The sequence below is a fragment of the Calidris pugnax genome, unplaced genomic scaffold (genome assembly GCF_001431845.1).
Source record: "Calidris pugnax isolate Ruff unplaced genomic scaffold, ASM143184v1 scaffold113, whole genome shotgun sequence".
NCBI lineage: Eukaryota > Metazoa > Chordata > Aves > Charadriiformes > Scolopacidae > Calidris > Calidris pugnax.
In genome coordinates, this window is record NW_015090879.1 from 503,466 (window position 1) to 514,585 (window position 11,120).

The window sequence follows — 11,120 nt, forward strand, 5'->3', positions numbered from 1 at the left end:
GTCGGGGGGTGGCGGGGGGGGAGCTGCCGGTGCCGCGGGGCCGGTCGGGTGGCGGTGGAGCCTCGGGAAGGGCGCGGGATTGCGCTATTTAGAGCGGTAGAGGTAAAAAAAAGGAGCGCCCGAGGCTGTGGGGCGGTGTGGGGCGTGCGTCGGGGCTGGCAGCCCCGGGGGGAGCGGGCACGGCCGCCACAGCCCGCACGTGGGCGGGTGACACATGTGCCGGGCTGCTCCCGCCGCTCCTCCGCTCTTGCCTTTTTTTTTCCTTCCCGAGCCTTGTCCTGGGCTGGTCTCTGGGGAAAACATAGTGACAGAGGTGATGGAGGGATTGGGGCATCGCCCTGATGAGGAAAGGCTGAGAGAGCTGGGACTCTTCAGCCTGGAGAAGAGAAGGCTGAGGGGAGACCTTATCAATGCTGACAAGGGTCTAAAGGGTGGGTTGAGGGAGGATGGAGCCGGGCTCTTCTCAGTGGTTCCCAGTGACAGGACGAGGGGCAACGGGCACAAGCTGGAACATGGGAATTTCCACTCAAATATGAGGAAGAACTTTTTTCTGGTGAGGGTGGCAGAGCCCTGGGACAGGCTGCCCAGGGAGGGTCCCAAATCTGAAGGTCTTCAAGCCCCGCCTGGATGCAGCCCTGAGTGATGTGCTCTGGGCAGCCCTGCTTTGGCCGGGAACTGGGACTGGATGGTCTCTAGAAGGTCCCTTCCAACTCTGACAATTCCATGATTCCATGAAAAGCCGAGGTCTCCGTGTAACTGCTGCAAAAGGGCGAGAAGAGCCGTCCTGCGCTTCTTCTGCAACAATCCCTTGCCTCTAGACAAGGACCATGGGCTGCGTCCACTCCCTAATTAATTAGTGTCAGAACTAGAGCGGGAGAGTGCAGGTGGAAAGGGTGAGGATGTGTGGGAAGGGTGAGGACTTTCATACCCCACGGAGGGAGAGAGGATGAGGAGCGAGGAGCCGGGATTTGGGCTCGGTCTGTTCGGGTTGGCTCATGGAGGTGCTGCTTTAATGTTTTTTGACGCTGAGCACCAGCTCTGCCAAGGAGCTGTGGGTTCTCCTCAGCCGGGCACATGGTTTCACTGGGGGTTGGCCTTTCACTTGAGGTTCTGGTCTCTGGACCCCCGGCTCCAGGGAGGGGGTTTCTCTGTCAGAGTGCACAGACCGCTTCGAGTTTTGAAATCCAAAAGTAAAACGCGGCGGGGGCGAGGGGGGAGAGCAAGGGCAGGGCTGGGAGGGCCATGCCCAGAGGGTTGGGAAAGCTGCAGTGCTGTCTGTGAGCTGGGAGATGCTCCTTGCCCCAGGAGGGGCCGCTTCCAGCTCTCCTCACCTGGAAGAGCAGTTCTCCTGCCACAGAGATCTTTGCAGGGAGGCGCAAATTGAACACGAAACGATGCTTTCCTCAGCACAGAGCTGCTGGTGGCAGCCTCTGCCGAGAGCAAGTTCCTTCCCAGTTCAGGTTGATGATTTCTAAAATCCTCCAAACCGTTACTACGTAGAATTAAGCGTAGTCGCTGTATTTCTCTTTCTGTAGGGTTTGTGGAGACTGAGCCGGGAGAACAGTCGCCATGAAGAACCAAGGCGGGGAGACCAAAGCAGCCCCACGGTCTGGTGGCTCTTCCAAAATGAGCAGCGGTTTGGTGCTGGAGGAGGGCGACTCGCCAGAGGCCGCGGCACCCCTGGAAGGTGGGGGCAGGAAATGCTTGAGGGAGAGTTTTGAGCCTGGGAAGAGTCAGGCTGGTGCTGTCTGTGTGTGGGGGTGGGCTCTTGTATCCAGCTCTTCTGGCTTGTATAAAAGCAGCTGTGATTTTGGGGCAGAAAACCCTGGTTTCTCCCTGTTTCTATATGTGTACAGTTGTAGTTGCCGCTTCCTGACCAAAGCCTGGAGTTGGTTCTCACCTGAAAATGATGGGTCGTTTATCGTTTCTTAGACCTTGAGGGTCACATCCAGAAAATATCAGACAGCTCTTTCCCTGGGGCAGTGTTATGTTGAGTCACCTGCCCCGTTACTTGCACCTCATAAAATAACTTTGGAAGACAAAACCTAGGTCTAATTGAGTTGGTGTTTGATTAAAATAAATTCTGCCTTTTATTCTGATGCCTAGTAAATGTGGGATGTAAGGAATGCACAGCCAGTAGGGTTAGTTTAATGACCAACTGCTATGTCTCTTATTTGGGGAAACTTTGGAGGCAAAGGATGGATGTGGTGCCTGCTCTTTCCCTGAGTGTCTGCTGCTGGGGATGAGATACCTTTGATCTGAGAGGGCAGAGCTGCTCTTGGATGTGAGGAGAGACCCAGGTTTAACAATCCATTGTAATGTAAAAAAGCCTGGCTCTGGGGATATCAGCAGGCAGTTCCTGTGAGGGAAAGCTCAGGCACAACCTGCTTTCCTTAAAGGATGGGGGGGAGCTGGGGGGGGGGGGCAGTTTTTTGCTCTTGACAGATGTCAGAGGCTTGGTCATGCTCTCGTGATCAAAGGAGAGGCTGTTAGGAATTCACCTCCATTGTCGGGGCAGCTGCCTGGAGACCAGGCCAGAACAAAGCAGCTTGTGTTGCTGGAGGTTGAGGCGGCCCCGGTGCCGTGGGGTGCGCGGGATCCCGCCCCTCTGCCGTGTGCTGGCAGAGCCCAGGGAATAGAGGTGTCGGGGGGAACGTCTCATGCTTTTGTCTCCCACAGCTCCTCTTGCCCAGGAGGACACCAAGTCCTCCCGGCCTGCCGTGCGTGACGTCTCCGAAGAGCTCAGCAGACAGCTTGAGGACATCTTGAACACGTACTGCGTGGATGCCAGCCAGGAGGGGCCCGGAGAGGACGGGGGGCAGAGTGAGCCCACTGAGCCCGAAGAGGCCGAGAAGTGTCGCAGCGAGTCCCCCAGGAACGGTGACCAGGAGACGGGGGGCCCCGAGATGAACGGGGAGAAGGAAAGCACGAAGGGGACTGAAGAGTTTCGACCTGGCGAGGAGTGTGGGGAGCGGGATCAGAAGAAGACTCAGGAAAAGAAGAAAGCCAAGGGCCTGGGTAAGAGGTTCCCTGCTCTGGTTGTGCCGCTGGCCTGAGAACTTTGGTGCAGACATAGATTTCATACTGCACTAATTGCCCTCAGTGAAATAAGCACCTGGTCGGAGGTCCTGGGGTGGGTGATGTGCAGCAGTATTTGGAAACGATACGGCATCTTGTTTTGTGGTATGTGAAGAAACACACCGAGTGCCGCAAAGGCACTGACTGCTCCTGGGTGCAGGAATCCTCTGAATCCTGTGGATTTCCCTTCTCTCAGCCACTGCTGGTTTCCCGCTCTGAAAACCAGGTCTCTCCCCAGCTGCTTCCATCGTTCACCCACTGCATGTGGGGAAATCTGTGGGGCAGAGCCCCAAGAAGGCACCAGAGTTGGTGACTCTGGCCCAGGGCAGACACCGCTGCGAGACCTGCTCTGTCTCTCCTGTCCTTACCCTTATGAGCCAGAACTCTGTGTAAGGGATTTTATTTTATTTATTTATTTACTTTTTTATTTTTAATTCCGTGTCTCATTCCAGGCAAAGAAATCACTTTGCTGATGCAGACACTGAACACCCTGAGCACGCCCGAGGAGAAACTAGCAGCGCTGTGCAAGAAATACGCTGAGCTGGTGAGTGTCCCTTCCCTCCACCCGGGCTGGGGGAGGACACTGCAGCACGGGAGCTGCCTCAGGAGCCAGGAGCTGGCTCTAGGTTTACTATTTTTTTTTCTTGATATCAAGAGGGACAGACCAGGAACACACTTGTGGCTTTGCCGTGTGTGTCCTGGGATCTCTGCAGCGCTGGATATCCAGGTATCAAGGGACAGATGTTCCTTGGTCCAGCCAGGCGTTGCCATTTGCAGAAGTGTAAGAGCAGACAGGAGTATTTTTGGCAAATCTGTGTGTGAGAGGAGTTCAGAGCTGTTTTCTCTCTGCTCCTTGAACGCTCCAGGAGTATCCTGTGGCCAGGTCTGTTGTGCTGAGCCCGCGTGTCCCCATCTCTCTGCAGGCCCAGCTGGGACAGGAGACCGCATGGATACGTCTTCTCTCTGCACCACTCAGTCGCTGCGTTTCTCTTGATAATTTCTGAGCAAGAAATAAGTGTTTGGCAGAGTCCTTGTGTCACTACATGTGGCTACATTCAGCCACACAAAGCCTGGTGGCACATTTAACCAGAGCTAGGCCTGGATCTAGTTCTGTGTGTGGATCTGGTACAAAGGAGAGGGGTGGGACTGTCTGTCTGCGTCTGCAGGGGACGCGTTGAGGTTCTCCCTGCGCTCAGAGCTCTGCTCTGTTTGAGCTACGTGTGTGTGGAGGTGCTGATGAACGTGCAAGTGTTTCACATTCCAGCAGGACGTAATTCAGGAAGGAGAAAGGCCCTGTCTGGAGGACCTTGGGCTGTGTCTGTCCTGCTCTGCTCAAAAGTGGCATCTTTTGCATTATAAAGCTCTTGTCCTTCTCCTCAGAGCGCAGAGAGCACTTCTTTGACCCCCACGTCCCCTCGTAGGGGCACAGCATATTGTCGTGGTCTGTTTTGCTGCATCTGTGCCCTTTGCTCCCCTGTCCCAGCTGGAAGAGCACCGTAACTCCCAGAAACAGATGAAGATCTTGCAGAAGAAGCAGACGCAGCTGGTGCAGGAGAAGGACCACCTGCAGAGCGAGCACAGCAAAGCCATCCTGGCCCGCAGCAAGCTGGAGAGCCTGTGCCGCGAGCTCCAGAGACACAACCGCACCCTCAAGGCAAGTGCCTCCCGGGCGCCGTTTCAGGAGCTGCTTCTTCCCCAGCGCTTGGATCACTTGCCCTGAGCCATTTTGGCAAACTTACCCTTACCAGTGATTGCCCACAGTCTGCCATCCAGAGCACTGTTTTAATTTTGCTGTTAACCCGTCATTATCCACGGTGCCTGACGGTTATTTCAGGGTGTATTCACTGGAGAAAGCGAGGGGAAAGGCCCAGAGTCCCTTCCTGATTGATCTAAGGGGTAGTGGGAGGTTGGGTGGGTTCAAAGCATCGCGGTTTGGGCAGTTTGCTCACCTCCCTGCCCAGCCCAGAGCCTGACGTGTCCCTGCTGTCTCTGCTCTCCTCACGCAGGAAGAAGGTGTCCAGCGTACGCGGGAGGAAGAGGAGAAGCGGAGGGAGGTGACATCCCACTTCCAGGTGACGCTGAACGACATCCAGCTGCAGATGGAGCAGCACAACGAGAGGAACTCCAAGCTGCGCCAGGAGAACATGGAGCTGGCAGAGCGGCTCAAGAAGCTCATCGAGCAGTACGAGCTGCGGGAGGAGGTGGGTCGGGGCGGGAGACCCGGTGCAGGGCTGCTCTGGGACATCCCTTCTGCCCTGTGAAGGCTGTTTCTGCTGCTGGAGGGGAAAAGGCACCTCTGGGATCTTCCCTTTGGGTCACTTCCTGGGGAGCAAGGACTGGGCTGAGCCTGTCAGTGACTGATGGTGTTCCCTTGGCAGCACATCGACAAGGTGTTCAAACACAAGGACCTGCAGCAGCAGCTGGTGGACGCCAAGCTCCAGCAGGCGCAGGAAATGCTGAAGGAGGCAGAGGAGAAACACCAGCGGGAGAAGGACTTTGTAAGTCTTACAGTGATTCTCTGGTGGTTGCGAGCACTTTGATTTTTGCCTTGTCCCTCTGTGGAGGTTGGTTGCTGTTGGATCCCAACAGCAGAGCCCAAATCAGAGCAGCCCACCCCAGCCCTCCTGAGTGTCCAGCAGTGACCATTCCTTCAGGAGCAGGGCTAGAGCCCTCTTTGTGTTTCTCCCAGCCCTCTCCCGTCTCCAGGGCAAGCTCCAGCCCTGCAGGGGCATGTTGAGAGCTTTCCCTGGTGGCAGCCAGGTGACTGTTTTGCTCTTCCCTAGTTGCTGAAGGAAGCTGTGGAATCGCAGAGGATGTGTGAGCTGATGAAGCAGCAGGAGACCCATCTCAAGCAGCAGGTGAGTTACCCAGTCTGTGTACTCGGCCTGCTTATTTGGTTTCCTTCCTCACTCAGTGAGGAACAACCCGGAGTTCCTTAGTGTGGAAAAACACAGGGGCAGGGTCGCTGCTGGGTTTGGTATCGGTGAGCCCGTGTCAGCACGATGGGAGCTGAGGCTTCCTCCAGCAATTCCACCTTTTTGGGAGGTTTTTCCCAGTGCTTTTCCCGGTGCTGGTAGAGTCATGTGGTCATACCTTGCTGAATTGGACCCAGCAAGTGCCTCCTGCCAAGGGCAGGAGATGTTTGTGGAACACATCGGTCTCTGAGGATGTTTCCATGACAAGGAATTTTTCCACATTCCCTGGTACCCAAGTTTGGCAGGGCAGCTCCGTCCTGCCTGTTTGTTTGTCATAAAGTCCAGTCACGAGAGAACTCGCTCAGCTCTTGGCTGACCTCTCCCCTCCCCCGGGGAAGGCTGTCAGGAGGTGCCGTGGTGAGGAGCTGTAACCTTGTTTCTCCCCGCAGCTGGCTCTCTACACGGAGAAGTTTGAAGAATTCCAGAACACCCTTTCCAAAAGCAGTGAAGTGTTCACCACATTTAAACAGGAGATGGAGAAGGTAACACTTTGGCTGCCTGGCAGCGCTTGTGTGGGCTGGGGACCCTGCCTGTGGGTCTCTCCTCGATGCTTCCACGAGCTGGAAAAGCCTCAGCTCTGTATTTTTATTCAGTTTTGCTGGTATTAAAATCAGGCACGGGCTGGCTGCTCGTAGAAGATTTGATACTGTCCTTGTACAGTGACTTCTGTGTCCCCTCTGTGTCAGAACAAGCAGCACCACCCCTGTCTCCTGTTTTCTTGGTGCCTGGTCAGTGTTTCCCTCGAGTGACGCTGACGGCAGTGACACAAAGGGACATTTCCCAGGACACGGTGCCCGGTCAGTGTTTCCCTCGAGTGATGCTGACAGCAGTGACACAAAGGGACATTTCCCAGGACAGCAGGACCTTGCTCATCCTGGGACACATGAGATGCAGCGCCTCTGCCCGTGGCTTATTTGTTCGGGACATCCTGGGACACACGAGATGTAACTGACTGCAGCGCCTCTGCCCGTGGCTTATTTGTTCCCTTTATGTCCCTGTGATTCTGTAGATGACTAAGAAAATCAAGAAGCTGGAGAAAGAGACCACCATGTACCGCTCCCGCTGGGAGAGCAGCAACAAGGCTCTTCTGGAAATGGCTGAGGAGGTGAGGAGGCTCCGGCTGCGCTGTGAGGCTGGGGCTGTGCTGGGGGGTAGCGGGACAACTCCTGTCTTATCTCAGCCAGCCTGGGCACGGGGTGGTGGTTTTCCCTTCAGCTTCATTTCCTTCCCTGTACGTGGTGGTGGGAGCTCTCTGGTGTGGCAGAAGGTGGTTAATTAGTGCAGAGGTGCATGGAAGAAGTCAGTCTCAGTGGTGTTTGGCCTCTGTGGAGGCGGAGAAGGAAGCAGTGACAACACCAGGTCCTTTGAATGCCAAACGTTTGCTTGGCCACAAGTATTTTCCCCTTGAAGTTCCCTTTGAGGTTTCATCTCTTCCCCCTTTCTGTCCCCGGTGTGGTGGAGTCTGAACTGCCTCTCTATTTGCAGAAAACCCTTCGGGACAAAGAGCTAGAGGGGCTTCAGGTGAAAATCCAGCGCTTGGAGAAACTGTGCCGAGCCCTTCAAACGGAGCGCAACGACCTCAATAAGAAGGTGCAGGACCTGTGTGCCCACGCGCCCCGGGCAGACACGGACCTGTTGGAGCCTTTGAAGGACCCGTCTCGGGACGGCCCGGAGGCGGCGGCGGGAGATTCCCCGGCAGAGCAGCGCCCGGCTGAGGATTGTCTGCACTCGGGGAAGCCGACGCACAGCACGGATCCCGAGAGCCTGGGAGAACTGAGCATAGGAGCCCTGGGGCAGAGCGGGACTGAGGAAGGCCCCCGGGGCTGCGAGTGAGCCTGCCGGGGCCTGGGCAGAGGTAGGGCGAGGGAGGGTTCATGTGAATGTTTCCGTAGACTCGAGCTGGTGCCCCTCTCCTGGTCCTTGGACAGGCGCGAGAGGACAGCCCTCCTGCGGATTGGAGATTTCCTAGCTTAGGTTTTTGGAGGGTTTTTAAAGTTTTTATAAATATATATATGATATATATATGATATGTGCAGGGCAATGTACACTTTATATATGGATATACATGAAAACTAGGATGACCCACCTCCCTGCGTGTGCGTGAATAACTAATATATGGAGACTCAACCGATCGTCCCTTTCACTAGAAGACCTTGCCCGTTGGCAGGATGGATGCGCCTCCCCAAAATGCGAGCGCAGCTGAGGAGAGCGGGTGCGTGGCTCTGCCCCGGCGCGGGGACGGTGGGTGCGTCGCTGCCTCCGCCCTCACACGGACTCTGGCATCGGGTGAAATCCAACGGAGCCGAGACCCGAAGCGTTTCCCAGCGCTGGATTCTCCCTCCCTCCTCTGCTCCCAGACTCACTCGTGGCTCCTTGTGCCCCGGTGGCAGCTCTAGGGTGGGAGCTGAGAAAATGGGGGTGACAACCCCTCCTCTGTGGGGGCTTCGTGTGTTGAACGGGGACAAAAAGGAGCAGAGACACAGGGGGTGCCCGGTTCACCCACTCCCTCCCGCGGGGCCTTTGCTCTTCCCAGAACCTGCCGATGTCTCAATAGCCTTATGATTCACAGTTGCCTCTTTGCTATACGCACATGTGCACAAGTGTATTAAACAGTTAATCCAAAGCTCTAATTCCCAAGTGTTTTGCACAAGCGTGTGTGATCAGTCGTGCGAGGGGATGGGGAGGCTCTACCTCGGCCCCTCTGTCCCCACGTTGGGACCTCCCTGGCCCATCCCTGGGTGCCGAGCGGGTGGTCTCGGAGGCCTCCACGCAGTTTGGGCTCCAGGAGGGTAAAACCCGTGTCTGCCCCACGAGCTGCTGCTTGTGATGAATCGCCTCAAGGACTGTGCTGTGGGCTGGTCCCTCCCGACCCCCCCAGGCCCCTTGGACTGGCCACACTGGTGCTGTCGCAGCCCCCCCTTTCTCCTTTCCCTCTCTGCTCTCTCAGAAGAGCATCCCAAGGTCTGCTGTGTCTGGGGGTCCCTGCAGCCTCTGCCCATGGCGTGAAGCGCTCGCCCGAAGGACCCTGTTGTGCTGAGGGGGTGTTTATGGACAGACGTGGGGCCTGCGGGCACAGGGCTTGGGCCATTTCTTTTAGTTTCTCAAGACTCTTTTTGCTCTTCTTTTGGGAAATCTCTACTTGCTTGGAAACTCCTTGCTGCAGCTTCTCCTACGATAGACACTATTTTCAGCATTGCCTTCCTTTGGCTTGAAGCAGAAGCGAGCTGGCCCGAGCTGTTCCTCACAGCGATGTGTTCAGCACAACAGCTTTGGCTTCTTTTCCAGCAACGCAGCTGCTCCTGCCTCTTCGCCCTTGTACAGTGCCATGGTGAAGGCCCTGCCTCGCTGCTGGGGGAGCTGCCTCCGCGTCCTCCCCTTCCCTCCCCGGGGACTCCAAGGCTAACAAAGGTGTCTGTCTGCAGCAGAGACAGGGTCTAATGAGGCTCTGCAGAGCCACAGTCTTGAAAATCCACTGGGATATGTTCCCTGGTGCTGAGCGTGGCTTTGTTCTGTCCCCTCGCTGTCAGCGTTGCTTCCTCCCGTGCAGGGACGCGTTTGCCTCCGGCAGCAGCCCCCCAGGAGGTAAATGTCCCCCTGTGCTGGTGGGAGCACCCCGTTGGGCGAGGGCTGCAGCCGGGCTCTGCACTTCCCACTGCTCTCCCCACTCTGTCAGTAAAAGAAAAACCTCTCAGAAGTCACCAAACCCCCTTTTATTTTTCAATTTCTTTTCCCTGTTATGGTAGAGAGAACCCCTGCAGGGACTATTGTATCTTCACATCCAATAGAAATCCACCCAACCCCGCTGCCGCCGCCTCTCTTGTTCCTAATTAATTTGGCCGTGAGCTGATCAGCCCCTCCTGCCCCGTGGGGTCAGGCAAGGGGGTGTCGACTCCCCCCCCAGCCTCCAAAATGTCCGAGATCGGCTTAAAGTCCCGCCAGGCTGTCAATAAGCAGCCGCCTTCAGCTCCGCGTGGGCTGGGGGACGGGACCTGTCCTTAATCTCCCCCCGCGGGAGGGGGGAGGCTCGTCCCCGCAGAGATGGAGCCTGAGGTCACGCGAGTCCGGTGACGCCGGGGGGACGTGGGGTGAGTCCCGGGGGGGCGGGGGGGGCTGCAGGGGGTGCCAGGCGGGGACCCGGGGTCGGATCCTGCCCCTTCGCCACGCCCGCACGGAGCTGGGGGGCCGGGTCCCGCCATCCCGCCGCTCACAGCCCGTGTCCGGCCGTGCCACCGCCTCGGGGACAGGCCGGAGGAAGTTCCCTTTCCCTTTAAATGCAAATCCCAGCCCTGGGGCCAGGACGGGTGTCCGGAGGGCTCGGGGGTGTCCGGAGGGCTCGGGGACACGGCTGGGTTGGCCCCACCGGCCGGGGGCCTGGCACAGGTCAGTCCCCCCCGCCGGGGCTGGGGGCTGCGGACAAAGGGGCTCTCGCTGCCACGAAGGTCCCCGGGGGAGCTCGGCCGGTGCCCCCGGGGTGATGGTCCCCCCCGCGGTCCGTGTCCCTGAGGGCAGCGGGGGTCGCTGGGCCCCGGGACACGCGTGGCCAAAAATCCTCTTTTCTGCAGCGCTGGGGAAGACGCCGAGGCCCGGCCGGCAGCTCCCAGCCGCGCGTCAGGCCCCGGCTTTGCTCCGCGCCGCCATGCTCCAGCGCAGACACCGGGATAACGCCGCCGCCTGAGCCCCCGCCGCCCGGGAACGGGGGGTCCGAGCTCCAGACTCAACCCTCCCGCCACCTCCGCCTCCCCGGGGGGGGACCCCAATCCTCCCCGGGGACGAGAGGCCGCTGAGAGCTGTGTCCGTCCAGTGTCCCCACCGGGATGGAGGACCGGAGGAAGAAGCGGAGCCCCAAAGCCTGCCTGGCCCAGCCGGTGCCCCCCGGGGCCCCGCGGCCGCTGCCCCCCAGCAAGAGCACGTCCTTCGCGCTGCCGCTGCCCACCCTGCCCTCGCCCCGGCAGCGCGCCCGGCTCAGGCGGTCAGTGCTGGCGCGGGGGGGACCCTTGGTGAGGGGTCTGGGTGATGTCAACCCCTCTGTTCCCCACCCCATGGCAGGACAAGCAAGGAGCGGGTGCG

At 58.1% G+C, this 11,120-nt stretch overlaps 2 protein-coding genes across 2 annotated transcripts in view; both read left to right on the plus strand.

The window, feature by feature from the left end:
* Positions 1-639: 639 nt before the first annotated feature.
* TXLNA (taxilin alpha) lies at positions 640-8,683 on the plus strand. The gene is made up of 11 exons (XM_014946536.1): positions 640-893; positions 1,536-1,687; positions 2,680-3,018; positions 3,531-3,622; positions 4,562-4,732; positions 5,085-5,279; positions 5,457-5,576; positions 5,862-5,936; positions 6,443-6,535; positions 7,063-7,158; positions 7,539-8,683. The coding sequence occupies exons 2-11, from the start codon at positions 1,570-1,572 to the stop codon at positions 7,884-7,886; spliced, it is 1,647 nt and encodes a 548-aa protein (XP_014802022.1). The 5' UTR covers positions 640-893; positions 1,536-1,569; the 3' UTR covers positions 7,887-8,683.
* A 1,557-nt stretch (positions 8,684-10,240) lies between these two features.
* Positions 10,241-11,120, plus strand: part of CCDC28B (coiled-coil domain containing 28B) — a 21,484-nt gene continuing 20,604 nt past the window's right edge. Inside the window, exons 1-2 of the mRNA XM_014946436.1 lie at positions 10,241-10,433; positions 10,616-11,104. Of these exons, the coding sequence (XP_014801922.1) occupies positions 10,868-11,104 (237 nt within the window). The 5' untranslated portion in view covers positions 10,241-10,433; positions 10,616-10,867. The remainder of the gene's footprint in view (positions 10,434-10,615; positions 11,105-11,120) is intronic.